Source organism: Lycorma delicatula, chromosome 3 (genome assembly GCF_047948215.1).
Source record: "Lycorma delicatula isolate Av1 chromosome 3, ASM4794821v1, whole genome shotgun sequence".
Taxonomy (NCBI): Eukaryota; Metazoa; Arthropoda; class Insecta; order Hemiptera; family Fulgoridae; genus Lycorma; species Lycorma delicatula.
Window position 1 is genome coordinate 83,329,431 of NC_134457.1, and position 27,733 is coordinate 83,357,163.

Consider the following 27,733-nt stretch of genomic DNA (forward strand, 5'->3'; position numbering starts at 1 on the left):
TATTATTTTAAATAATAAAGTTTATTTTATATGTATTTATACATCGCTTGATATAATTTGTTTATTAATTATTACCCGTTTTAAAGCAGTTAATTTATGAAAGTTCTTAATCAAAGAATTTAATTCGGTTGTGTGTATCTGTGTTGTGCGTTTTAAAACGTTTCTTTTTATTGTATTTTAGAATTAATGGTTTTTATCGAAATTATTTTATTTATTTTATAGGGCGGAGACGCTTGGCGGGTGTGAGGCTGGCTCCGTGCAGAATGCCCCCTCTGTTGCCTGCAACTCTACTAGTCTTTTCGTCCCTTCTCGCCATTACAGGTAATGATATAGTGATTTAATTTAATTTGTAATGTAAAATAACGTATAATAATTTTAATTTAAGGATTTTTCTTTTACGATTTACGACAGAAAAAGTTTTTTGTAAATTTATATGGTTTTTAATTAAAATTCAATATTACTTATTGTTCTCTTCGATTAACTATAAATTCTGAAGGAGATCGATTTTAATGATTATATAAGCTACCGACCGGTATCCAGTAAAAATCATTGCGTACAGGCTTACCGTCATACCGGTCTAATATTGATGTTTTGAAGATTCATTAATGATAGACTATAAACTGCCGGGCAAGTAGTTTTTAACCTCAAGGCAAAAGGGTTTTTGTATAAAGGAGTTGCGTTATGAGTGCTTAGGGTACAATTTAAGTTAGAATCGTTTACCGGGAGGGTTATTTAACGATAAAGATATCTTATTATTAAATTATAAAAAAGAAAAAATATCGACGGATCGTTCCACTTAGAGTAATTCACCGTTTAAAGTAAAAAAAAAAAGAACATATTATTTTAGTTAGTGATTTTTATTTTATCTATATGTTAAAAAATGTGCAGAAAATTCTTAAAAATTGTTTACAAAATAAAATGTAAATCTAAACCTAGTTGCGGATTTTGATCGCGAATCGATAATAATTACAAGGGATTTTTACCTTGAGTATTTTCAAGGTAAAATAAAAAGAAAAGGTTTAACTAAATAAATAATGGTTGCTGAACACTATTAAAAAATATATATTTTATTTATAAACTTAATACAGCAATTGTCGATCAAAAGTTATGCAGTATAGTTTAAGACAGTCCACGAAGAAAGCAGAAAGTAAAACAGAGCTTAAACTATTTAAATCTCCTTTCAGACTGGCCCATCACATCTTTTTATTTGCTGAAATGATAAATCATAAATCGAAATTGGTTTCTTGATGTATTATTTAATTTTAAACAGTTTTGGAACGTTTCCTTTTTAAATTTTATTTCAGTAACCGTTTAGCGTCAAACTGTTCTTTGGTTTGTGAAGTATATATATATATATATATATATATATATATATATATATATAATGTGTTTACAAATATTGAGAAAGTAACTAACTGAATTTATAACTCTGTAGGAAAAATATTCCATTGCCTATACATTAAGTTTCATTGTTGTTATCATACCTGTACTTAATAAAAAGCTATATTAGGCGATATCTGTTTTGTTAATACACTGATTTTTGAACCGCACAATTTATTTAACGTCGAATTCGATTGAAAATCGATTACCTTCGTTTTCATCTTGCACTATTATAATCGTGTACTGCTTTGGCGTCGTCAGTTAGAGAATTGTGCCGTAAAAATCGGATTTGATCCTACCGAAAGACGTAGAAAATTTGGTTGAAAACATTAAAAAAATGTTTTCTATATCAATTCATAATTTCTGTGTACTATTATAATAATTTCACGAACATTCAATTTTTTTTTAGTAGATAGTTTCTTGTAGCTCCGTTATCTTTTTTCATGAAGGGATATGTAAATTTTTGACGTAAATATGTGTAGTTTTTGTAAATTTGACGGTCGGTTTGGGTGTTATTTCAGTCAAATATTTAATATAAATTATAGAAAACTACGCTTTTTTTTCTGTAACAAAGAAATTCTTGTGTACGTAAACTATGCTCCTTTATTACGATAAAAAAGCCGGTACGTTGCACTTGCCAGTATTGGATTTACAAAATGAAAAATAAACTGCCGGTTTAGAATGCCTTGAACCAATAGATGTATTAGGAATGAGAGTACTATTGTACGTGCTAGTGCGAAGCCGTGGGGGGTTCAAAGGTGTCGGGCCGCGTCTCGACGCGCGTTGAACACCTGCCAACCTCGGTCGGCGTCGCTTTGTTTGCTAGCCTTGGCCACTGGAGGACGACGGTCGTCTCGATCCGATTACTTTGCTTTATTCTGCAATTCACTCGATGTTGCCGCCCCGCTTTTAGTGCCACCGTAATTGTACGAGCACGGTTATCGACTCCCGACGACAACATATTCTCTGTCACCGACGGTTCGCCTAATATCGTTTAAAATTGATTTTTGCTTTCTTTTGTATTTGTACAGTTTAACGGTCACATTATGTGGAAAGTACAGTAGTAATTCAAAGAAAATAGTATTTGCATTTTTGTTTGTGTCAGAAGTAACAACGATTAAGATATCTGGTGTTTATTTAGAGTAAATAACAAGATATAGAAGGTTCGTTTTCTGCATATTAACCGAAACAAATATTAATTTATCGGGACTGCGTGATACACTAAAGATAAAATGGTTCTGATAAGCACTACTTCGTAATTAGTCCAAGTAACCAAAAAACACGTCCTATAAATATTTTCAGATAAACGTTATAGTATATTTTAAAATCGGGATTTTTGTTATTTACGTAGAAAAGAAGAGGCCAGTGGCCTTTGTACGAAGTATATTATATAGATATATATGTAGTCGGCAGTTCACACAAGCGTAACTCTTGTTAAGTTATGAGCTGTTGTATTTATGACGTGAGTTTGTGAATTGGAGCTTTAAAAGCTCTGCAGTTTTCTCACGGAAATTTTCAGAATAGGTGTTTCAGAATTACTAGCAGTACATAATGCGTACGTATATCATTGTCGAATCCTCCACATGACAGGTAACGGATACATTTTACCGTTGAAATCTCAATATAAACGTACCGTCTACTCCGCTTCTTTAAAAAAAAGTTCGGTTATATTTTTTGATTTATATTATTTCATGTATTTACCTCGTTTAAAGAAACAATAAATTATTTGACATGACAGCTAGTTTATCATTTTTTTTCATTTTAAAATAAAATGTTTTTAATGTTTATTTATCCATTTAATTATAATATACTGTCTATTTTTTTTTTTTTCAGTAAGGTTGTAATTTTTCCCTATAATAAATCTAAATCCTTGTGTGTTTAATAACAAAAAGTTTTGTTTTATGTTTTTCGTGTAGAAGTTTTCAGTAATTTTCGTTTTTTTTAAAATGTGGACAAAGGAAAATCTCCATATATAATTTATTGTTTGTGTTTTAGAAGGGAATAGAGGACATTACCCGATCGGCATTTCAACCTTTATTGTGAATCCCCCTGTTCATGAGTTCTTGGTTTGAACGTTGATCCTGTATACTACGGTATCTTCAGCTGAATCTATTAAACCTATCGAATCATAGCTAAACCCCGTAAAAACCAAAATGATAAAAGGGATCAACGATAAGAAAACGAATGGTAGATAAGAAAGATGTTCTATCTTACGAGGAATCGTAGTACGAGACGAACCCAACTAAGAGGATAACCCGTGGTTTCCTCCACGCATCCGATAATTCCTCGAAAAATCAGGGAAGTTTTACCCGAACGGATGAGCATAGTATTTATTAACGATTATGAGATGACCGATTTAAATATATGTTACAAAAAAATTATTTTTCCTTCAATAATTGAAAATCTTTACAAATATTGTTACGCTATTCCAACCGGATCGGTTTAGCTGCATCTCGAAATTACATGAAACGTGGAAGAACTTAATTGTTAACTGTTCAGCCAGAATTCCATCGGAAGTTAATTGTGTATATTTCACAATTCATCATCGTTGTTTTAGTGTAGGTCCGTAAGTAGGCTCTCAAAATTGTCTTTTTTAATTGTTAGATAATTTTCACGTTCCTTTCAAATTCTTTATCCGATTTCATTATTATACTTACTTCTTTTTTCTACTCTTAATTTTTTAAAAAGTGGTATTTCAAACGTTCTACTCACGAATTATAATTTAACCGGTTAAGTGTTTTTTTTTTCTTGTGTAATATTGATGTTGATGGACTAAGGCGCTGCTGCTGTTGGTGCACTACGTTGCTCCTTCTGTTAACGGAATAGATAATGTAGTCTTTATTAATATTAGCCAGACAAAATTACAATGTGTTTATTCCATCCGTAACTGTACGCATTGTATATGGAATGCTGGCAGTTAAATGACTTCTAACCGTTATGCTAACTGTCGCGTAGATAACTGCATTTAGTGACTGCAACAGATCTTTGTAACGTCTAATTTTTTCATCGATAGATAAAGGCTTTTTTATTATTTTCTTTTTTAAGAAGTTTTAAGTAACAAACATAAAGTAAATTTAGAAGAAAAGTAATTCAAAATTAAAGATGTTTGTTTTATAACTTAATGATTAATATTATATGTTTTTTCCGGTTCAGAAAAACCGTGCGTATGTGTACAACTTCAACTGTACTAAAGTAAATTATTTTTTTTTAAATTCTTAATGACTCTGTTTTGTCGCTGGTTGTTTGTTAACGATTTTATAAAGTGGCTTATTAGGAAAGCTTTAATGTTTATTGTGTTACGTATTGGAATATTTACCTTTTAGCAGAACCGCTCGCAGTGTTTATAACAAAAACAGGGTGATCTTATTCTAGACTGGTATTAAAATATAAAAAAATATGTGTCTCCTTTTAGAGATAGATGCCTTCATTATCACTGGAGCCATCAGTTTAGTATTATTATCGACGCGGTTGGTTTTTTCGTTTTCTTTTTTTTTTTTATTTGTTTACGTGCTATAGTATAAGGAGCGTATATCGGTGTAACCGATCGACAGACTCCAAGTCTTGTGTAGCCAGGACACGAGTAGCGAACGAGGGAGTGTCGAGTTCCCTGCTCTTGTGGTCGCTGATGCCACTTGTTAGGTTTCTTTCGCCTACTATTCCGACCTATTCCGCTCATTCGACAACTTTGGACGGTGGTTACCATCGACACAAAGGACCAAGTATTGTTTTTATTCTTCTACATTAACGTTTCTTTAAAGTGTATTTCATTTTTTGTCAGGTAATGATATGGAACTAAAAGAACTATGTTTCTTAGTGTATTATTTTATTCTGAAAACAATACAAATGCGATCAAACCTCGAGAGATTTTATTATAAAACTGTAGAGCGATTGAATTTTAATCCTGTTACGTAATGATTGTGTTTTTATGCTGTAATTCCTTGTTATTATATAACAATCTAGATGATGCTGTTGCTGCCCTTACCCTGATTTACCAGAATCCTTCTTTTTTTAATTAAATATTTTTGTTGTTATTATACTTCGAAAACACTAAATTGATTAATGAGATCAGTTGATTCAATCATAAAATTTATCATAAATTTTAAATAAAATCATAAATTTTGGTCTGATATAAAATAATTTCATTTCTAAAAGTTCATGTATTTATTTTTTTATGATGTGTTAGCTCAAGTAAAATTGTTATTTTTTATTCACTTCAGTAAAAAATGGGGTTCTTAATTATATCTATATATCTTTTTTTAACTGGTGTTCCAAGTCTTTAACTGTCTGTTCCAACGAATTCACTGATTCTTTTTTATTTTTATTTCATAGTAGTTTTTTCTCTGATGATTCTAAATTAAGTTTTTTAAAAAGAAATCTGTGGAAGATATTTTTAAGTAATTGAATGATCAAGAAAAGATCTGAATATGTTTTTATTGTTGTTATCGTTACTTAGTATTGGACTGTGGTAGTAGCGTAATAATAAAAAAAAATATTACCCGTTTTGATATTATGCTACATTCTACGAAATTTACACGGTATTCTTATACAAAACTTAAAGGAAATTAATTGGAAAACTTGAAGTGAAAAATAATTACGTGTTCTACTCATTAGTAAGGTTTCGCCTTACGTTCGATAGTATTTAATATTATTATCCTGGCATATTATTTTTATCGTGATGTAAGTTACACGTGCCTGCATATTGTATTTTTCGGTAGACTTCAATAAGAAAGCTATTGTAATGGGTACCATAACTCGACTTCTGGAAAATGTCGACATATCTTCGCGTTTCATCTCCCTCAGACCTCAAAACTACCGTCAGCTCGAAAGTTTACATATACATATAGATATATATTTCACTTTCTTGTGGATGCGATAACTGCCGTAATTTTGCGCCAAAAATCTACCCAAAATCTCGGTCGAGTTCGTTTATGGTAAAAATCGGACCATGGGAGTGGAAATGGCGGCTTTTTCGAAAAAGAAAAATATTGCTATAGCTTTCTTATTAAGTAAATTATCGAATTTGTTCAAATTTCCTACTTCTTTGATGAATAAGGGCCTAAAACTTATCTAAGTAAAGTTTTTTGTTATCACCAACCATTGGCGCAGGGGGTGGAAAAATGTGGTTAAAAAAAAATCAAAGACAAAAAAAATCATACCTCACGTAATAAGCACATTATCGAGTCGGTGTTTGAAGTGGTCGTTAGTCCTCTAAACATTACCTAAAACTTTTGTCTGAAGCAATTTTTGATATGGCCAACCCTTGCGATAAGAGATGACCAAAATGTTGCTAGAATTGTAAGAATATGGGGCTTGAGAAATTTTTTCACGTGCAACCATTGTCGTATTGAGTAAATTTAACTTAGTTTTTAGTAACTATAAGGCGGAAATATTTTTTATCCCCTACTTAGCACCGGTGAAATCCAGCATGCCGAAAGGAATTTTTTAACATCTAAGAAAAGTATAAATTAATTTAAAAAAATAAAACCGATTAAGAAGTAAAAGATGTTTAAAAATGTTTATTAAATTATTTAAATTTTGCTTTCTTCGACTTCTGTTTCAAATTAAGAGTTGGTAAATTTTTGGTGGTTTGTTTTTTTATTTTAGCGGCGATAAATTTTTCTTTTTCTGAAAACCGAATTATAAATTCGATCGATTTTCGTATGTTCACCCGTTAATAACGAAGCATTTTGTTTTTTATTTAAATTTTATTTCTACTGAAATTTTTTGTAAAACATCGTTGAAATCGTTACTCGTTTAATCCTAATAATGTAAACAGTTTTTTATTTAAAAAAATTAATTATTACAGGTAATGAAGTATATTTTTAACGTATAAAATTACGACAGATATTATTCAAATTTAGTGTATAGGCCGCCTGGTAAATTTGTTAAGTTAGATGTCAGTGAACATTTTTGAAGGCCGATAACATATCCAAACTTGGGGTATGCAAATCAGCTCGGCGGATGTCTCTTTAACTTCGAAACGTGAAAGAATTTTTGTCGGTGTGTGTCAGGTTTGTCCGTACGTCGTTGTATCAACAATCAAGGATGTTACTGCGGATACGTAAGGAGTATCGTCTTATTTAAGAACTATTGTCTGTGTTATTTTATGAAATGGAAGAAATGAAATCCTTCAATTTTTGCCTGTCTTTATCCGTTTACTTCCACTTTTTTTTACGTTTTTAAAACTCATAAAAACGAAACGGTTTTTTATTTTTTTTTTTTTTTAGCTATTAAAATAACATTAATTTTTCGTTAAATTTTAAATTAAACGTTTGTAATATTGTAAGTATAATTTTTGGCGAATCACTTATATTAAAATTCATCGCTCTTAAAATACGAACAAAGAAAAATACTTATAGAGAAAATAATCATAAAAAAGAAAGATCTTTTCGTCGATATAAACTAGTAACAACCCATCAAAACGACTGCCAAGAATATTATAATATTAAAGTAATTATTTGTCTCGGGCAATAAATTTTATTACCGCTCTTTTTTGTAATTTAAAATGTTGCAGGGTTACCGGTTATCAATTATCATACCCTCGTTTTTGCTTTACTGAATCTATCGTTTTAAGCCCTTCGCATTCAAATAATTAAAACGCGTATTGTCCTTCAGATAGAATCATTTATATTACATTATTGTACAATCTATTTTTCTCGTTAATTCGAGTAGGAACACGTGAACAAAATCTTTAGTCGTTAACTTTATTTTTACTACTGATATTAAACTTGTCTCATCTTTAAAGGTAGATCGCATATTATTTTTATTCTTACATGGAGTTAGAAATTTATATTTAGTTAAATAGGATATAAAGATTTTATTTAAAACTATATTTAGAAATCGCTCCGCATGAATCATTCGCTTAGAATGTGGATGTTGAAATTTTGTCAATTTGTTTTTTTCCGGTTCTTTGTGCGTAAAAATGCGTACTATTAGCAAGCTAAATTTTGAAACTACTTCTTTTTTATAGACTAGTATTTCTTTAAAATCTGGTCAATAAATGTTGTCTTGTCTTATAATGTAGGTTAATAACATCTGTAATGTTATTCTTTGTTTTTATATATACAAAAAGAATTAAAAACAAGATTTATTTGACAGTTAGGTAAGGACATTTTTATTTTTTAATGCTATACATTTGGTGTAGTCGTGGTTATATTTTTTTTAACTTTTAACAAAATGTTAAGTCATTCCGTAAATTCTGTTTATTTTCTTGTTATTTAATTATTTGGAAACCTGCAAACTATTATTTTCTCACTAAATTTTATGAGTTAATTTTCAGTTAATTTACAGCGGCGCGGTTGACAATATGTATTTAACAAATTTGGAATAATTAAATAAATTTTGAAAATTGTATACATTTTATTGAACGTAGCCTATTTTTTATCATTCGGCGCTACTATTTTAAGCACATACTAATTTTTATAGTTTGCGTTTCCGAGTTCTTCGCAATTATATAAAAAAAATTCTTGTTTTCATTATCATTGAGTAGATAAATTAAAAGGTAGAACCAACTAAGTAGACCTATGTTTGCTACATAAAATAAATATATATTTAATCTTTATATGCACGCGTGTTTGTGTGTGAGATGGTGCGTATTTATATTGTTTTTAGATGCCGGTACCTTTTTGTAAAAAATTAATTCATCACATAACCTCCAAGTTTATATGAATATGGAATTTCACGTATGAAAAACTCATTACGTTTGTAGGATTCGAACCGCTGGACCTTGTGGATGATAGGCTGAGAGCTGCCGTGGAGGTCAGAACAGTTCAATGTTTAGTAAATTTTTTTTACCCGAAGTTAATTGTTTTGTTTATCTAAAATATCGTCATTTGCTTTGTTCTTATGTAAACAATTGAACGGAATCTCCGATTATTCTGCGTGCCAGATTTAAAAATTAAGTTTAATTTGTAAAGATAGTTTGTCACATTTAATAAGTCTACTAACACGATTTTGAACTTAATCCAAAAAGTTTTTATTTTTCAGTTCTTTCCTGCCATTTTAAAGGGCTTTAATTTTATATATTATGCCGTTGAACACTATAATTAAAATAAATTGTGTCTTTTGTCTATTTATTTTTAAAATTATTTTACCAAAATAAAAAATAAATGTTATTAACTAGTATAGATGTTAATTAAAATGTAGTTTACTTCCAGATTTTTAATTTTATTTAATAAGATTTTCTTAGCGTCTTTTTTTACTTGTTTGATTTAGTTTTTCATAGGTGTTATTAGTTGATCTGTATGTTTATCGATTAGATTTTGTTTTGGAAACTTATGTATTTTTCATGAAGTAGTGATTGTAAAGCGTCCGCCAAAACTGTAGGGTTTTACATACGGCGGTTTGGGGTTGACGTTTACGTATATTACGTACTGCGTATCTGTTGTGCGCGCGTTATTCTTTTCTAGATGAGTATCGAAGATCGTTCACGTGCGTTTGAAAAGTGACCCAGTGTGACAGTTTCGGTTTGAAGTGGCGGGTGTCTAGTCGCGATGCCGCCGTCCTTGTCTCGCTCGAAATAGACGCCGAGACGCCAGGAAACGACGCTTAAATAGCCTTTAGTTCAGTGAGGTGGCATTCTCCACCTGAGTTCAAGTGCATTGCACTGACATGAGAACGAGATCGCTTCTTTTTTTTCACATACTTCACCTCTTTTGCTTGAGTAACCTTACGTCTTGATGTATCTGCTTTTTAACTATATAACATGTAACACTATTTAACTATATAAGAGTTCTGCAGTCGATTCTTTTAATCTACAACTGTTAACATTGTATACTTATATCGTAAAATTTATTACTAAAATTTAAAATATCGTTTATTGTTTTTTCTTGCTATATATAATAACAAAATATATAAACGATCATTCGTTGAGATTGCAGAATTTGCTGCATATTACATTAACGTTTGACTTTACACGAATTTAATAATACGAGTTAATCAGAAACGGTCTTTTTTCATATTATTCTGAAATAAGTTCTTAAACTAAATTTTATAAATTTCATTAATTTAAAAACCATTAATTATACACCTTTAAAAAATAGTTTATAATTTTACCAAACGTGGTCTGATATAATACAGGAATTACTGTAATTCATTAATTTGAAATTTAAAGTTTTATCGTAAATAATGGGTTACAAAAATTCATCTGTTACTTCGTCATCGTGTTCTCAGTGAAGGGTAAATGAAGTCAGATACGCATAAGCCCAGATATTTCACGTTTTTACGTTAAAAATGGGCTGCTATGTCAATTCCCAAATATACTCTTATTATTATAGTTAATAAATTATTTATTTATTAAAATCTTAATATCTTTTCAATTTGATTTCAAACAATATATTTAAACATCCTATTGTTGTACTGTTAAATACATAGCTAACTGAATTTTTTTTTTAAATATAAGATTCTTGATAAAAAGTTTTATCAACGGCAGAAAGCTAAGTGTAAGTTTTCCATCCTAATATTTAACAAATAATTGTATTTCCTTTGTATCTTGGATGTATTAGAACCTCTTTATCCTTGGAAAAATAGAAATTATCAAATGAGTGAGTGGGATCTATTATTTTCATATAATTATATATTCGTTTCGCGTGCCTTTACGCTACACATTGCAAGTGCTAAATTGCCACACCAATGTTGCTAACTAGCCTTATAGACTATCATTTCTCGACAGTTTAATAGTATATAACGGTGTGAAAAGGCTTAATTGAATTGAAACATGCTTTTTAATTAATTCATTTAATTTAAACTGTCTGCTAGTCTGAGGAATTAGTGAGCCGGCGAATGAGTAAATATCCTATAGTTAGAACAGGGAATGGCAATTTGTACTCCGGCTTGAATTCCTATATTATTACCTACAGTAACGGCCATTTTATTGTGGTATTTACGAACGGACCGCTGATTATTAGACTCGCTTACTATTATTATTGGATATTTTGCAGTATTCAATTTGCATATTAATTAATAAATTAATTATATTACATTGCTTACAGTAGTAATAACCCTTATCTTGATTATTAAAAAAAGAAGTCTAACGTTATCCGTTACACCGTCTGTTCTCTTCATATAGTTTTTACAAAATTATATTTTTTACTTCGTAACATGTTCGTTATCATTAATTTAGTAATAAGAATGTATTTAAAAGGTATATTTTATTGAATTTATATTATGAGTAGTTCCTTATCTTAGGTTGTGTTTTTCTGTAAAGCCTCCAAACACAACAAACAGCGCCCCCAATAGATCTGTACATTACGTAAGTACGAAGGATACAATGACTATAAAGATCCCTTACGTCTTCCTTAGTATGGTTCTGGTCTCCATCATAAATCTGTCAGAAACACCAAGAAGAAAGGCATGAAAGTTATAGTGAAAAATTGAATTGAGAACGAGACAAATCTACAGGCAAATAGTGATGAGTCAAAACCTACGGAGTGCTTAGAAGCCTCATCCAAAGTGATATTCCATTCCGCCAGTAGCATTTCATTTATCCACAATTTCATCTGACCGACCAACTATTTCCGGCCGTCTTTTTGGATCTGTCAACGATTATGCGTTGATCGACCCAAAAGATTGCTGCAACGTATTGATTTTACCTCCAGTTATTATAAGCAGCTTCACCTACTGACAAAATTAGGTTTACGTGTTGTGTGATCCGCTCGAATATCCCGAGAATTATGTGATCGTATCCAAATGAACTATTATTGAACCCTATTAAACTGGACATGTTAGAAATCGAAGGATATCAAGAAGTTTATTAGTCGACTGCAAAAACTGGGAAATATATTTAACAATCTTTAAGGCGTGTATGTATGTTGGTATATTAGCTCTGTAACTCCGAAATGAGTCAATTTTCTTGGGATAGCTATCAAACGATTTCGTCATAATTGCGCTGTTAACGCCATGAATAAGATGATTTAGGGTAAACGTAATAGTTAACGTTTCGAATGAGTTTTTTAACCGATCGAAGTAGCAATACTGTTTCAAATAATCTGTGCAAGTTATTAAAGAGTTAAAAGTTTACTAAGAATACTCTCGCACACAGACAGACCCCTCCTCCTAGTTTTGGCTTCGAAAACTGATGAGGTTTATAATTTTTCACCCCCTACAAGATTCATTTCTCATCGTCAAAAAACTTTAATCGAGCTGTAGTCCGTAATTTATAAGAGAATAAATAAATAGAACGTTTGTTGTAATACAGCTCATTATTATTACATTAACGTAAGTATGGAAATAGTAAATAACACAAATATTTACCAATAATTCTATTACTTAAATTTAATCTGAATACTCTTTCAGAAATAGCTTATTTTTTTGAGTATATCTGAAAAAATCTCGTTTGTTGATAAATAGAAAAAAAAATTGTAATTAAATACGTTACGGAGAAAATAATAATTTTTAAAAGTTGAAAAAAAGGGTTTTCTTCCTCATCTGTCATAAAAAATACGTTCTTTTATTTTTATCCCTTCGTTCAATTGGACGTAAGTTTTTATTAAGGATCTAACTCTTACGGATTTTGTTATTTTTGTCATAATCGGAAAACTAATTTTAGAAATAATTTAGATAAAACGCGAAAATTCGCTAAGCATTTTAACTTTCTGTTAATTACGAGAAATAAATCTGTTTGCTTAAAATGCATAGAATAACCAAGATAAATTGTTGATGTTTGTGTCGTTTTGAAGTTATTGCGAATATTTTTTTTCTTTCACGATAGGGTAAAGTAAACTTAGTCAGGATAGTATTTTAAAATATGTAAGAGATATTCAAAATGATTGTTTTGTCCTAAAAATTATCATTTAGCGACACTTTTGTTCCTCTGTATGACATTGATATATTTTTGTCACGCTATTTTATTTAATTTGTCTCATGTTATTATATCCATGACTTTTTTCAATGTGTGTGTGTGTGTGTGTGTGTGTGTGTGTGTGTGTCAGTGTGTCAGTCTGCTTACAGCCTTTGCATGTTATATAACCTTAAATAATATTGTTTATTTTTTATCTTAACTTCTGCTGAAGTAATTTGTAATACAGCGTTATCTATTATAAGTTTATTGAAGGGATAATAGTGAAGGCTGCACGGTTCTAATTCTGAACAATGTTTTCTAGCGAATCGATTGTTGTTCCCTTTTATTTAAAAATTTTTTATTTCTACTTTACAAATGAAGTTAATCTTAACATTTACTGAAGTTTGTTATTTATTGTCTGTAATTAAAAAGATAGGAAAGTTAATTTTCGTTAATAATAAAAAAAAAAACTTGAATATTTGGAACATATAACTTACTTTTTATTTTTATTTTTGTGATTTATTTAACTGGTTTAATATACATTTCCATTCCTTTATGTAATATTTTAAATCTCGGTCCAAAAAATTTTTCATTTGTTGGTTAATAGTTAAACTTTTTGTGTTGTGTTACGATTTATCCAATTTTTACACATCTTTCCGTTATTATATAAGGACAATAATGACATTTTTTCGCAGGTAAAATTTTATTTTTTTTATTTCATTTGAAGTCCAACTGACGAACTTAATTTGGCAATTCTCTAATAGTATTGTACAATATTTTGTATTTTTTGATTTACTGTCACTCGTGTGCTCGTACAGCTGCAATTGAGCGTCGCTCTTACGCTAGGATGTATTTTTAGAATTCATATTAAATACTTTATTATTTTAAAATTCATCGTTTTCCAGTCGTTTTTTTATCGGTTATTAGTTTAATGTTTATTATTAAAAACTACGTAAACCTAAAATCACGTAGAGCGAGGTAAAATACAAGCAAAAAAAGTATGTCAAGGCCCCACGCACTAGTACGTTTGTTGCAAGATATGTTGTAAGTATGATAAATCTACCAAAACATTCAATCAAAGTCGTCACTGTTAAAGAAAATTTTATATATATAAACGACCTGTGCTACAGATTCGGATAGTCTTTTATTAATAAATTCACTATTTGTCACTCTAACGCTGTTAATGTCACCATCCGTATTATGATGCATCGACTTCGTGCTCAAATAAAATGCATGTTCCATAAAAAAAACCACATGAAAAATGTAGGTATGTGTTTGTTTGGAGACCGAGTTGGCGGAATCGTAGCCTACTCGATTTTCAACTGCTACGTTATAGGTTCACATCTCGTTCAGATTTGGGATTTTTTACACTAAATATAGAGCCATCCTGTAAATTTCAGAACGAATATACTAGCGGATAAACGTATTGCGTATAGGCAATTTTTTTTTATTAACTTTCCTTAAATAAATTTGTAGGAAATTGTTCTCAATTCGAGCCTTAATGTTTTTCTTTTTTTTATATATATTCGAGCGTTGCTTTTCACTACATGGGTTGATTTCGTTAATAGTATATTTCGTATAATAGTATATATCACGGTGTAATTATGATGTTAAAGTATTTTCACGTGAAAATTCAAGAAAAATAAAAGAATATCGTAAGGCTAAAATAATGCAAATTCCCCGGATTCCAGGAAGTCTTAGCTTATGCTTGTTAATAGTCGATGTTGTTTCTGCGCATTCCTTCTGTTATTTTTATCAAGGCGCAAGTTTTTGCCCTTGCGTTTCATGCAAATAGTTTTTCTCATACGGGTGAATTATTTTATGCCTATGCAAAATTTTACATAAAAGTATTTGAAAAATAGGTTTTAACCGGCTTGAAAAATTTGGTGAAAAGTTTAACGGTGTATAAAATTTTAATGATAAGCTACTTCCCAGAAAACTGTTTAAATCGATCTGTTGCATAGCTTTTGACGTATTCATTTTTACTTGTTTTAGTTGTTTCTTCATTTAATTAAATTTAAACTTTAAGTTTTTACCGTTATTTTTCGTAGTAAAAAAAGTTCTAATTTTAGACTACTAAAAAAAGAACTGCTAACACTAAAATATCTACTTTGCTAAAAAGTCGTAAATTATATTTATATTTAAATGTAGATTTGACTCGCACCAGTATTTTATAGGATTGCCTTGGCAATCATTTCTTTTTAAATCCAGGTCAATGAGGTAGGACGACCAATATTTTCTGACCCCTAAAGTGCGTGCAGCGCCGCATAATTATGGATGTATTAACTGGACAGCGTGTACATGACAAAATTAATTTCGACTACCAGCACCGTATTTGAATTATTAATAATTAAAAATTGGTCAAGAATTTTCAGACGACAATTTTTTTTAATATTTATTTATTACCATTACCTTCCATATATGCTTAGTGACAGAATAGCTTATTTTGAGTTATTTATTAATACTTTCAAGATTTTATTTTAAACAGTTTTTTGTTTGTACACTAAACTGTACGCTAAATAAAATTTCTACGCATTTTAGTATAAAACAGTTATATTTACCGTATACAGTGTATATGGTTTATAAACTTTATGTTTAATTCATTGGATACAGTGACTGTTGTAAAAAAGGAGATAGACAGAATCCAGACAGATATACTTTGTGTGTCTGCATGTGTGTTTATGTGTGTTTGGGAGAAAGAGAGATCACCGCTGTGGCAAACAATAGAACAATGATGCAGGTTTTCATCTGTGAACCGAACATTTACCATTTAAGGAGGCCATTGTTTGTCATGTGAGTCATTCCTAAATTGTTTTACCTCACTTATTTTGTGCCTGGCCCACACCTTACTATTTCATTTCATCCCCTTTTTTCACGGTATTTAACGAACAGAAATACTGATACGGTATTTTGAAATCGTATTTTAACGTTCCACTTCTACGTCTATTTTGTACGTTGATTTTTTTTTATATTTTAGTTATTTCAATTATAATAGGATTACATTAGTTTCCACAGTTGAATCGTTTACTTAGACCTTAGTCTCAATTCAGAACTCGTAGAACAGTTCAGAACTCTCATACCTTATAAGATTCTTGTATTTCTTTATTAATCTTGCTAATTGACAGTAAATACAGTTATTTTGTTAGAATTGGTGGATAGAATTTCTATTCCTTCATTGTTCTTCTGTCTGTAGAAATAATTATTCTCTTCTTCTAAATTGTTCTGTATAATGGTTTTTTTTAAATTGATATTTCGTTTAAAAATTAAAAATGATTATAATAAAAAAATAATAATATTAAAAAAAGTCTATTCACAGGTGTATAAGAGAAAGTGGCCTTGATGCGCCGGCCATTTCATGGAAGGGGGAGTTTTCCTGTAAGTAAGCTGTTAGTTCCTGGTCGTAGTACAGTTGCCTACTGTAACACTGACTACTAACGGCAGGAAAGGGAAGTGGTGGAAGCGTGACACGACCGATAATGCTACTGTCAAATCCAGGTGCTGTAATGTGTACACGCGCTAGAGTGAATAGGAAATATTGTAGTGAGATTATACCGCGTGGTGCACACAAAATAGTAACGATATTAATGTAGTTTATAAACCGGTAGTAATGTATTTTATTCGTGTATTTTTAATATTTGAAATTATCATTATCAAATTATCAAAAAGCGGTCGATTGTAATCTGGACAATAGTTATTCTAAACCTTTTTCCTGTTTAGCCTCCGGGATCAATCATTACTTAAGAGGATGACATGTATGATTGTAAGTGAAGTGTAGTCTTATACAGTCTAAGGTCGACCATTTCTGAGACTTGTAGTTAATTGAAACCCTACCACCAAAGAACACCGGTATCCGCGACCTAGTATTCAAATCCGTGTAATAGTAACTGCCTTTACTAGGACTTGAACGCTGGAATTCTCGACTTTGAAACCGGCTGATTTGCGAAGACGCTTTCACCACTAGACCAACCCGGTGGGTTAGTGATTCTAAACCTACAATCTTAGTGTGGTCGGTCGTTTGCTTGGATGTGCGTATATTTATTTGTAGGTAATTGTAGATGCAAATTCATTGATGTTTATATTTCCAGGAAATTTTTATTTTTATTGCTCGCTGATGTTTAGAAACTTAATCTTGGTCATCGTCATAACTTAATTCGTAGTTATTTAATTTTTAAATAGTTAAGACTTTGGTGTTTATTTAGTTTTTCTTTAATTTTGTTGATTACGGGAAACTGTCTACTGTACGCCGGATTAGTCCTCTGTATTTATCCATATTTTCATATCCTTCGATTTCCACACAGGTAATCATCCTCTGTGATACTCTAGGCGTTGCGGAATCATCGCCTTATAAAGAGTGAAGTCGATAGTTTTATCCACGATCCTAAAAAAATGCGGTAATTTTACCGCGAGAAAATGTTAATTTTCCTATCAGAAACCATTTTTTAACCTCATTTAAACTAAGCATTATAATTTAACTCATCTATTTTTTTACTTTTCCACTTTTCCCGTCTTTCTTCCTACAGGAGATTTTTTCCCATTACTTTGCTCATATTTATGAATCCATAGATCTATTCAAGATTAATAGTTCTATAGATCTATTCAGTTATTTAGCTTGAAAAATGTAATTGTATTTATAACGGTGTTACAACCCGTGAAGCGCGTAATCTGAAAGACAGTTATAGGAAAAAACCCTCATACATTTTATACGTACACTGTGTATATATCTTTTTAAGAAATAAATAACACGGGTAATTCAACATATAGGCTAAAATTTTAACAAATATTAATTGATGTTGATTTGTTTATAAAAATAAAAACAAAAAAGGCCTGGTAAAATAAAAATACTCGTAATAACGTATAACAATTTTGAAATTCTTAAAATAATTAGTATACTTTTTCAGACATCACATTTGCCCAAATTCCTTCCTCTGTATTCTTCCTGTCATAAACATTTGCAAACCTAACCTATAGTAGTTGCGTGACGTTTATGAACAGCTTCGTAGATAATTGTAATTCTAGATCTAGCGTATTATTTTCTTTTAAAACTTTTTAACATCGGTAATGCAATTGTCATAGTAATGTGTTATTATTGTGAGAAAAAACTATTTCCGATGAAACGTTGTTTAAAAATGTTATTTGTTTACACGTAATAACAATAATTTACGTTCGTTTAGTGACTTTTTTTAGTATTATTTTTTTTTTTACTGGAGCACAAAAATAATAATTATGATAATCGTGAAAAATCTTCTTTCATTTTTATAAATTCACGAGAAACTTTTTTAAATATTTCTTTTTACGTTATTATTGGACTAATATTAGTGCAATTTGATGAATAATAATAATAGTAATAAAAACTATTGTGTGCTGATGCAGCTATTATATAAACAAGCGTATAAAAAGATAATTAATTTCAGTTAAATATTTTGGTTGGCTAGCTATTTTCTATTAATAATCGCACGATGTTATTCATATTGTTGTGACTTTTATATGAGTTTTGTTTTAGAAACTGAACCCGCTGAAAAGACTGACGGCATATTTATTCTGCGATATGAAGGCCAGCGCTACATAATTCAGTAGCTTATTTTATATAATAACCCGACCGACGTTTTCTATACATCTGCAAATTGTATTATTATTAATGTACGTGATAGGACACATATCTTATTAACATATATGTTTTACCATATTGATTATACTATGTTTCTTCTGTCCGATTTTTTTAAATTCTATTAATTCATTATTTTTTTCGTAAAATTGAATTGTTTCTTTATAGCATAATTGTTGTCGATAGTTTTTATTGTTTTGTTTTTTACGTCCATATTAGCCGGTTTTTTGGTCGATATATAGTTTTAGCGGAACATTTTTACGTTTAGATAAACGTTCTGATATCAAAATACTAGTTTGCAAAACGGTACGAGGTCTAATTTAAAGGTCACCATCCGTTTATTTATCGTGTTTGTTGTTTCTTAACTCGGGTGTTCTTATTGGATAATCGTATTAAATCCGGCAAAATAGCCGACTACGCAGTAAAATTAACCGTAGCTAATTCTAAATATTGAAATTAGGTTTAAAGGCTTGTTTTTATTAGGTTCGTCATTTATTTATCCTTAGTAACCATTAAATTGTTTGCTATATTATTTATTTCAGATTAACTACGGTCGTAAATTGTACAACATATTAAAATGCTATTTAAATGCATCTGTTATTGATGAATCAGTGTTTATAAACAAATTACTATTTATGTATTTGAAAGAGAGAAGAAAATTATCGATCCGTTATAAACTATTAATTAAATCTTTAAACATTGTAAGTACGGTATTTTGTTTTCTTCGTAATTTAATTGTTAGTAAGGTTTTCTTATGGCTATGAGAATACGGGTGGCATTATCGTATTACGTACGGATGCGGTTTTTTCCCATAAAGTATTTTTAATTTTGTTCATAAAATGTTCGAAGATGTACATTTATTTAATGGAGGATATGCGGAACATTTCCCATATATTTTAGAAAAAAATGTCCGGCCTATTAATCCTCAGTCTCCGGATACTTCCTCCTTTCGGGAGCTAGAAAAACAACTTCGGTGACTTTAAAAACAAATTTACGACAGATCGTACTTGAAAATGTTTTACATTGTTGTAAATAGTGGGACGCAAATAATGTTATCAGATTCTTGCGTAAACTTTTCATTCGGTATTCAACGTTTTTGACCTACTATTTAGTTTAGGATTTGTAGATTCTTTTTTAGATCAACAAAAACAGATTTCAGGAAAAAAAGGGAAAAGGAAAAAAATAATTTTACTTATTCTTATAAGTAAAAATTTGTATGTATTTTAGGAAAATGTACAAAAATATAACTATATCCGACAGGCTTATTGATGACCCAACGGCCAGGAAACGGGAGTTTTTCAAGTCAGCTCACAGGCATCCTCCTATACTCAGACGTACACGCATAGGACACATTACGTTAAGAAGGGATTGAGCTAAGAAAAAAAATGTGGGGATGAGAAACTATCTAGGAGGTACTGCGGCGCGAGACAATTTGCCATATTTGAGGTAATGTCAAGTCCTCTTTGGAGCAGACGCCCATCCTGCCCTCAATCCTTTGAAAGGTCACTTTTATCCAGTTTGGAGCAGCAAACATGTTAAATGTACGCTTTAAAATAATTTATTTTACCTCCAAGAATTAAAGAAAGATATCACTTGAGAACTTGTACAAGGTTTCAAAAGTAACATTATTATCCACCCAGATATCGAGTGAATATTATAAACCGTTCAGTACGGCCCCCACTGGAAGTTTTAATACGTAAATATTTTCTCGACATCAGTTTAAAATTATTGAAGTGCTTTCAATAGAAAAACAATTTTTTTCAGTATTTTTTTTTTTTTTTTAATTGTGAACAGGCGTTAAAATAGCTCCAAAAATATTATATTCTATGTACCAATAAACTTAAAAAAATTGAATGAAAAAGTCTGTTTTTAATTTATAAGTACAGAAAATAATACGTTTTATGAAAAGTATTGGAACTTTTTTTTATTGCTGTAATATAAAAAGAAGAACTAAATGTTTCCTTATCGTTTGAACTTTGTAAATTTTGCAAAGAACTAAATTTTGCATCCCCATGGTTTATTTGAATTTGATTTCATAAGGAATGAATATTGCATCTGTAATAACTATACTTGGGTTGGCAGAGATGGACTTCTAAATTCTCTTTTTAAATGATCTTTTATAAAATATTGTTAATAACAATTTTTTACTTTATATATTTTTACTGTATGGCTTCTTTTTTTTTGTTAAATTTTATTATGCAATAAATATTGTAAAATATTTTATAAATTAAAACCGATTTGTTTTACGGGGTTTTGTTGTTTTTTTTTAATCGTAAGATGAATAAAGTACGTGATACAAAGTATTAATGAATTGATGACTACCAGCGCACAGGATAAGCCTACTCATGTTGAAAACAAATTCTCGCATGTTGACTCCAGGTTAGATTCCTTCTATCCTTCCCTCTGCATACTCCACCTACTGCTTCTTTTCTTTCTTCTTCTAATTCTCCTCTATGCTATGAAATTACGAAGTTGAAATATGTTTCCGGTGTGTACTATACTGTATTTACAGACTTGTTCGATTTTCTGGTTATTTTCAAATTAAATTCATCTTCAATTATGTTAAAAAAAAAAAAAAATTAATTAATTTTAATATTTTATATACAGTAGAATATATTTCATATTTATTTTTAAGAATGCATGAAATATATATACATATATGCGAATTATTTTATGTATATTGCACAACATTAACTATTTTCGTGTTTTTGTCTTTTTTATTGTATTATTTTTTTAAAGTGGTTCTGGCATAGTGAAAGTTGCTACGTAGCAGTAGAAGATAACTGCATCGTGTTAAATTTATATTGCGGCGTTAGTATTAACGTAATACTTCTCATTAATGCGCGCTCATTTACTCATTTACGTATATCTACATCTTTAAAATTATTGTTTGAATAATAATATGGTATAATTGTATTTATTATCTTCGCCCAGTTCATTTATTGCAGCCGAAATTCACTCGCCGAATTATAATAAACGAGTACTTGATATAGTTATAAAATTAGTTGGTGTAATGAATTTATTCGTTTAATCGGGAAAACACCGATTAAAGAAAGATATTTGCTATTTTAAAAATTAATTTACGTGGAATCATAATGTACAAAATATTGTTTACTGCTTAATTGTTATAACTTTTAATGATTAAAAAAAAAAACAATTTTCATACAATAGAAAAAAAAATCTGAATAAAAGAGATAAGGAAGAATGTTATAAATAAAAGAGAGTTTACCTATTATATTGGCTCGAAATCTTTAGTTCTCGTTTATATAAAGAGAACGTAAATTAAAAAAAATATTATCTGTACCTCTCCCAATATAATTCATTAAATCGTTTTATATTCTACTTATAAAAGTTTATGACTGATAATTTTTTCAGCTTTTAAACAATGTATAATAAAAGTTAATAAATAAATTTAAAAAAATATTATTATTGTTACAATATTAAATTGAAATTTGTAAGTAAAAATCACAATAATGTAAGTCTTTAAGCGTACGTCGTTTAAGATCTAATAACTTAATTGTATATTTTACTACAAAAAATGTGTTTCGTATTTCTATTTGTTTATATAGAAGTAAAAAATTCTTGCGTAGTTATGCGCAAGAAGACCGATTTTTTGTTTAATTTTGCATAATATTTTTCGTATAATTTTTGCTCAAGAAATTTACAAAACGTAAATTAAATGAGAAAACTGAAAGAGGTATATATATTCTTTTATTTAATATTAAAATATATTTTCTGTTTATAAGAAAATTAAATAATTAAAACCGTAATTTCATGAAATAATTAAAAAATAACGAGTGGACCCTACACACTATGATCACGTTTAAAACTTGCTCAACACTGTAATTCACTGCATAAGCGCGTATGAAAAATCAACCAATATAAAGCCAACGTATCATCAAATTGAGGTTATGTTGTATGTTTTCGAACTTAAATTGAGAGTAACTGAAGAACGACTTAACCATACTTCAAGAAATTTTTACATTCACAACTTCATATAATATTAACTACTACAGTATTTTTAAATATCAATGAAATTGACGTATTAGTTTTGGAGATTTTTGAACCACAGAATTTTCAAATTTTTTGGAACAGTTGAGCGCAATTCAAGATAGATTCAACCAATCTTCATCAAATTCTCATATGCGCTACTTCAGGTACACTGCTGCAGCATATGTCAATTTCAATGAAATTGATGTATTATTTTTGGAGATTTTCGAGCCATAAAACTTTATACGTGGGTACATACAGACACATACAAAATACATTTTAAGTGAATGGTATTTTCGTACTCGTCCTACTTCATAATGTAAAAAAAATTCAATTTCACCCCCAGTCCCCCACCATGCGAAAGTGTTCCCCAACACTTCTCCTTTTTTCTGTAAAAGACTGAAAAGTCTGTAAAAAACATTTTGTAAATAATTCGATTTGAGTTGAGACAACTTGTAATCGAATGTCTTTGAATATATTATTACGCTAATAAAAAAAAGAAAAGGTAAAATTCATAAAAAAATATAAATAAAGAAGTGGTTGCGAGAATAAAACTCCCTTTTCGTCTCTCTCTCTCTCACTCACTCTCTCTCTCTCTCTCTCACCATCTACACATTTTTCTTTTTATATCTGTGATTTGTAAATGTAAAACAACCCCTCTACAAATACACCATCTGCCTTAGTTTAAAATCCACTGTATGGTTGCTTATTTTGCGTTTGTCATGTCATTTCCTCAACTAAGTTGTCATTTGTATTCGTGTGTAAATGAAGGAAGTGAAAAGAAAGAGAATACGTATTATAAGAGCTGTTGTTATCGAGGGTTTTTTCTTCATCTGTTGTGCGATGTCATTTTCAAAAGGGTGCATACTCTATTAAGCCCAAGCGAATGGGGATCATCTTATAAATATAAATAAGTGTAAAGGATCACCAGTAATTTTTTAATACTGCACGTGCTCATCGTCGTGTTTTGCATTTTTTACAGATCAGTCTGTCGCAAAAATGTACGAACGGTTTTACATGTAGATAGTGTCTAGATTAAATATTCTCTATTATTCTCATGTGCTTTTGTAATAGATAAATTATATTACGTATTGAAAAATTTAAATTATTAACCCGTACTAAACTGATGTGTGATATACCTGTTAATTCATTAATATTGACAAGGAGTATACGTTATTCGCTTACTGTATTACGTACCGATAAGTGTGGCTGGCGCCTCAGTATACGGATGAGTGCCCCCAGACTTCAGCCGTTGTTTTTTTAATAGGCTTTCTACTTTTAATTAACGTATTATTTTTCCAAACTAACCCCGAATCGTTCTTTACATGTCGTTTTTATTAAATTCCTATTATGTGTTACTTTTTTCTTTTTTTTAATGTACTTAATTAATCCCGTATTATTCATAGATTCAATTGGTTGTAGCTGTCTGCTGTACACCGATAAATTCATTTTTAATATAATATATATTACAAAATTTAACTTCATTGGATATTTATCATTTAAACTTAGATAAGCGATATTTTGAAGAATCACAGAACATTACTTTTTTGTCACGTACACCTTATTGTATGTAGGAACTAATCTGAATATATACAGTCTGTTTACAATGAAAATATAAAAATAATTGACATTTTAATTTAGGAAGTTTTGCAGCTTCAGAAGAATCTACTTTATAACTTAAACCGAGTTTAAACACTTGATAAAAAAATACGTGTAGAAATCGAGTACGGGTCCGTAGAAAATGTTTCAGTGAGCGGGTAATATTTCTAATATAAAAATCATTTTCTTCGGTCGCTAGAAAATTTAAGATTTTCCCGTTTGACTTCACCGACAAGTTTTTTCTAAACTAACTATTTTAATTTAAATTACATTCACATATTTTTTGTTGGTAAGAAAGATATAGAAAAATAAAACTTACAACAAAACATCTTAAAAAACAAGTATCCAACATTCCACCTCGACAAGTATTAGTTGATTTACTTGTTTTTTTGAGAAAGTATTTTTTAATTTAAAAATTATTATTAATATTATTTACGGAAAATCTGATTTATAATCATCATGTAAGAAACAATGAATGCATGTTATTTCATCGTATTTCATGGACACATTCTTCTGTATTTAAAAAAAAACCAGTATATTATACAGTAGTATTCATTAAGGTCGCGCTAGTAACGTTACCTTTGAGGCAGCCATTAACAGAATTTCTAAAACTCTATATTTTACTTCAGTAAAACGGCAATGTCCGTTTCGACTCTGGCAGGTTGTATCCCAACAACTGGATTTCTTGTATTCTTTAAATATCACTATTTACTCTATTTAATCAGTATTGGACGGTAATTAAAAAAATGCATAATATAAATTCATAAAAGTGCAGAGTAAAAAAAAAGATAGGTGGTTAATACATAACTTTACAAAATACTAGTTTCGATTATCTCTAATAGTTTCTTAGATTCGATTTTTTTAATTTCTGCAACCTTTATCGATGGCCGTATTTTGGTCTAGAGTAGGACATATTTTTAAAAATTCAGTCCGTACTATTAAGGTTCATTATGTTCGGTTTGGATTTTCCTTGCTTGCAACGGCTAAAAAAATAAATAAAAATCGAGAAATTGAATAATTTGCTTCAATTTTGAATGAAACTGAAAGATTCCATTGAAAACGAACTTAAAATAATGTATTTCAAAAACTTCATGTTAATTCTTTTAATATTATTAATCGTTGATTTTTTCTGAATAAATCTAGGTAAAAAATGCTTGTCAGAAATTGACGTTACTATGTTTTTAATCGTATAAAACGTATGACCTTCGTCATTCCTTGTAATCATATATTAAATGCAATGTAATACAGATATTATCTTTATAAAACAATGCGTATAAAAGTTATTTTGTGAAAAGAATAGCTTTATAACAGGTTACTATAAACAACTACTGCGGTCAGTCACTTCGTTGTACTGTTTATTAGTAACAGTATGTGCTGTATTTACAGTCTTCGCTCTACTGTATGCCTACTGTATTGTACAACACCTTCGGGAAACCGTGAATGGCCGAAGTGAATGAGCGTCATATATGTATGAATGTATATGTGTGATCAGCTGCTCACACTTCCTCCCAAGACGGCCTTCCGGCACACGCCTCCTGCCAGCTTCCTGTCCTCTTCTCCTGTCTTATTCCTTTTTTCTCGACGATCTGTCTGTCTCCCTTTTCTTTTTTTTAACCCTCATGAATATGGTACTCGATATATTAAAAAAAATCATACACGCGCACGTAAATATTAAAAGAGCGAGTTTAAGGCTAGTAAAGATCCTATATAACCCTACGTACCGATAAAGTACTTATAGTACTTTACCGATTAATTTGCAGGTGTTTTTGTGATCATGCGTGCTTGTGTGGTGCCTGTGTTTCATTATTTGCATTAAATATTAAACCCTTTTAAAGGTTTAATGTTAGAGAACGCGTGTTGATTGTTAGATTGAAAAACTCCTCTTGTTGAAATCCTTTGTGTTTTAAACCGTTTATTTAATAAATAGTTAATAGCGGTCCAGCCGTTAGTTGATTTTTGAAATATTTTAACTGTAAAAAATTTAACCTTACGTAAACTTTTTTTTTAACAGTTTGAAAAAGTAGATAAACAAAATTTTAGCAAATACCTTCGAATTGTGCGACCATCTATAAATTTTTCGACGGTTTTTTATTTGTAAATTATTAAGAAAGATGTACCTGCTCGTAATATTTAATCTATTGTGAATAAAAAATAAGGGAATATCGAATTTGGGTTTTCGAACTCCCTTAATTTTTTGATCATACTTTTTTCAGGTAGATATTTAAGGTTTTAAATAATAGCTTCTACTCGTGAACCGTTCGGAATCATAAATCGGTGATATTTTTGAGAATTTTGAATTTATAAAAATATTTTTTTCCTGTTTTCGGAAAATATTATCAGATATGTTTTTATTAGTGAAACGTACCCGTAGTTAAAATAACAATCACCTGAACACTTTAAAAACAAATTGAACAAGTTTTAAAAAAAATTTAAATGTTGGAATCTTTTTTTTTATTAAAAAATGTATGTTTTGTCTTGCAGTTATTAGGGGGAAAAATAACTTTCAAGTGATACAAATCTGACTGTCTGCTTACTTAAGAATACAAAGTCAGATCAGTATTTGTTTGTTACCGTAATTTTAATTTTAAGGTCGTAGACTACCCGACTTGAGACACGTGCAATCGTTCGCAAAAGTGGTAGAGCTATTCTCAGGAATAACAAGTATCCGATCGCATAGAAAGTGACGAATGAAATGTTTCCTGTTGCTTCTTTGCATAGTCGTAGACGTTTTAGACATCAACTCATTGCAGGTGAAATTCTTCCCTATAGGTGATACTATAACTCTGTCAACGTAGGGTTTGATTATATAGTGCTACATCATTACTCTCAGAGAAAGCAAATTATACGGGGAAGATGCAAAGATTACAAAGAAAAAGATGAAAGTTTCCCTTTCTGGTCTTTGTAGCCGGTAATAAAAAATCCCAAACGTTGTTTTATAAAATTGATAAAGTAGATGTATAATGTTTTTGTTTATTAAGATTTTTTTTAACAATGTTTTATCGTTACATTATAAATATTATTATTTTCCTTTCTAATTAACCAGGTGACGAAATGATTTATGTTCTTATTTAATTGTTAACATTTTTACTTACGTTGCTTAAACCATTTGAAATAATTATCCTTTTTTTGTATTTGTTTTTTGTTTTTGTTAGTACGTAAATAATTATTCCTCTCTTCTGTTTAACTCGCGCTTGTATGTTTAAGTACTTTCCGTGTTAAATATTTATGATGGTTACATGTTTATAGGAATTAACTATACGAAACATTGATCTTTAATTCTACCTCTAAAAACTCTACCTTTACTTTTATAGCAAAACGTACTTGTAGTCTACATTGTGGTTTTTTGTTTCTGCGTAGTATTTTTCTTTATCTTTGTGCTTCTTACA

At 29.9% G+C, this 27,733-nt stretch overlaps 1 protein-coding gene across 5 annotated transcripts in view; it reads left to right on the forward strand.

Annotated features, from left to right (window-relative positions):
- The window catches only part of LOC142321750 (protein spitz-like), a 429,978-nt gene that overhangs the window by 332,997 nt on the left and 69,248 nt on the right, over positions 1 to 27,733 (forward strand). For all 5 annotated transcript variants that reach the window (XM_075360091.1, XM_075360092.1, XM_075360090.1 and 2 more), the window contains one exon: positions 223 to 321. In XM_075360091.1, the coding sequence (XP_075216206.1) occupies positions 264 to 321 (58 nt within the window). In that variant the 5' untranslated portion in view covers positions 223 to 263. The remainder of the gene's footprint in view (positions 1 to 222; positions 322 to 27,733) is intronic.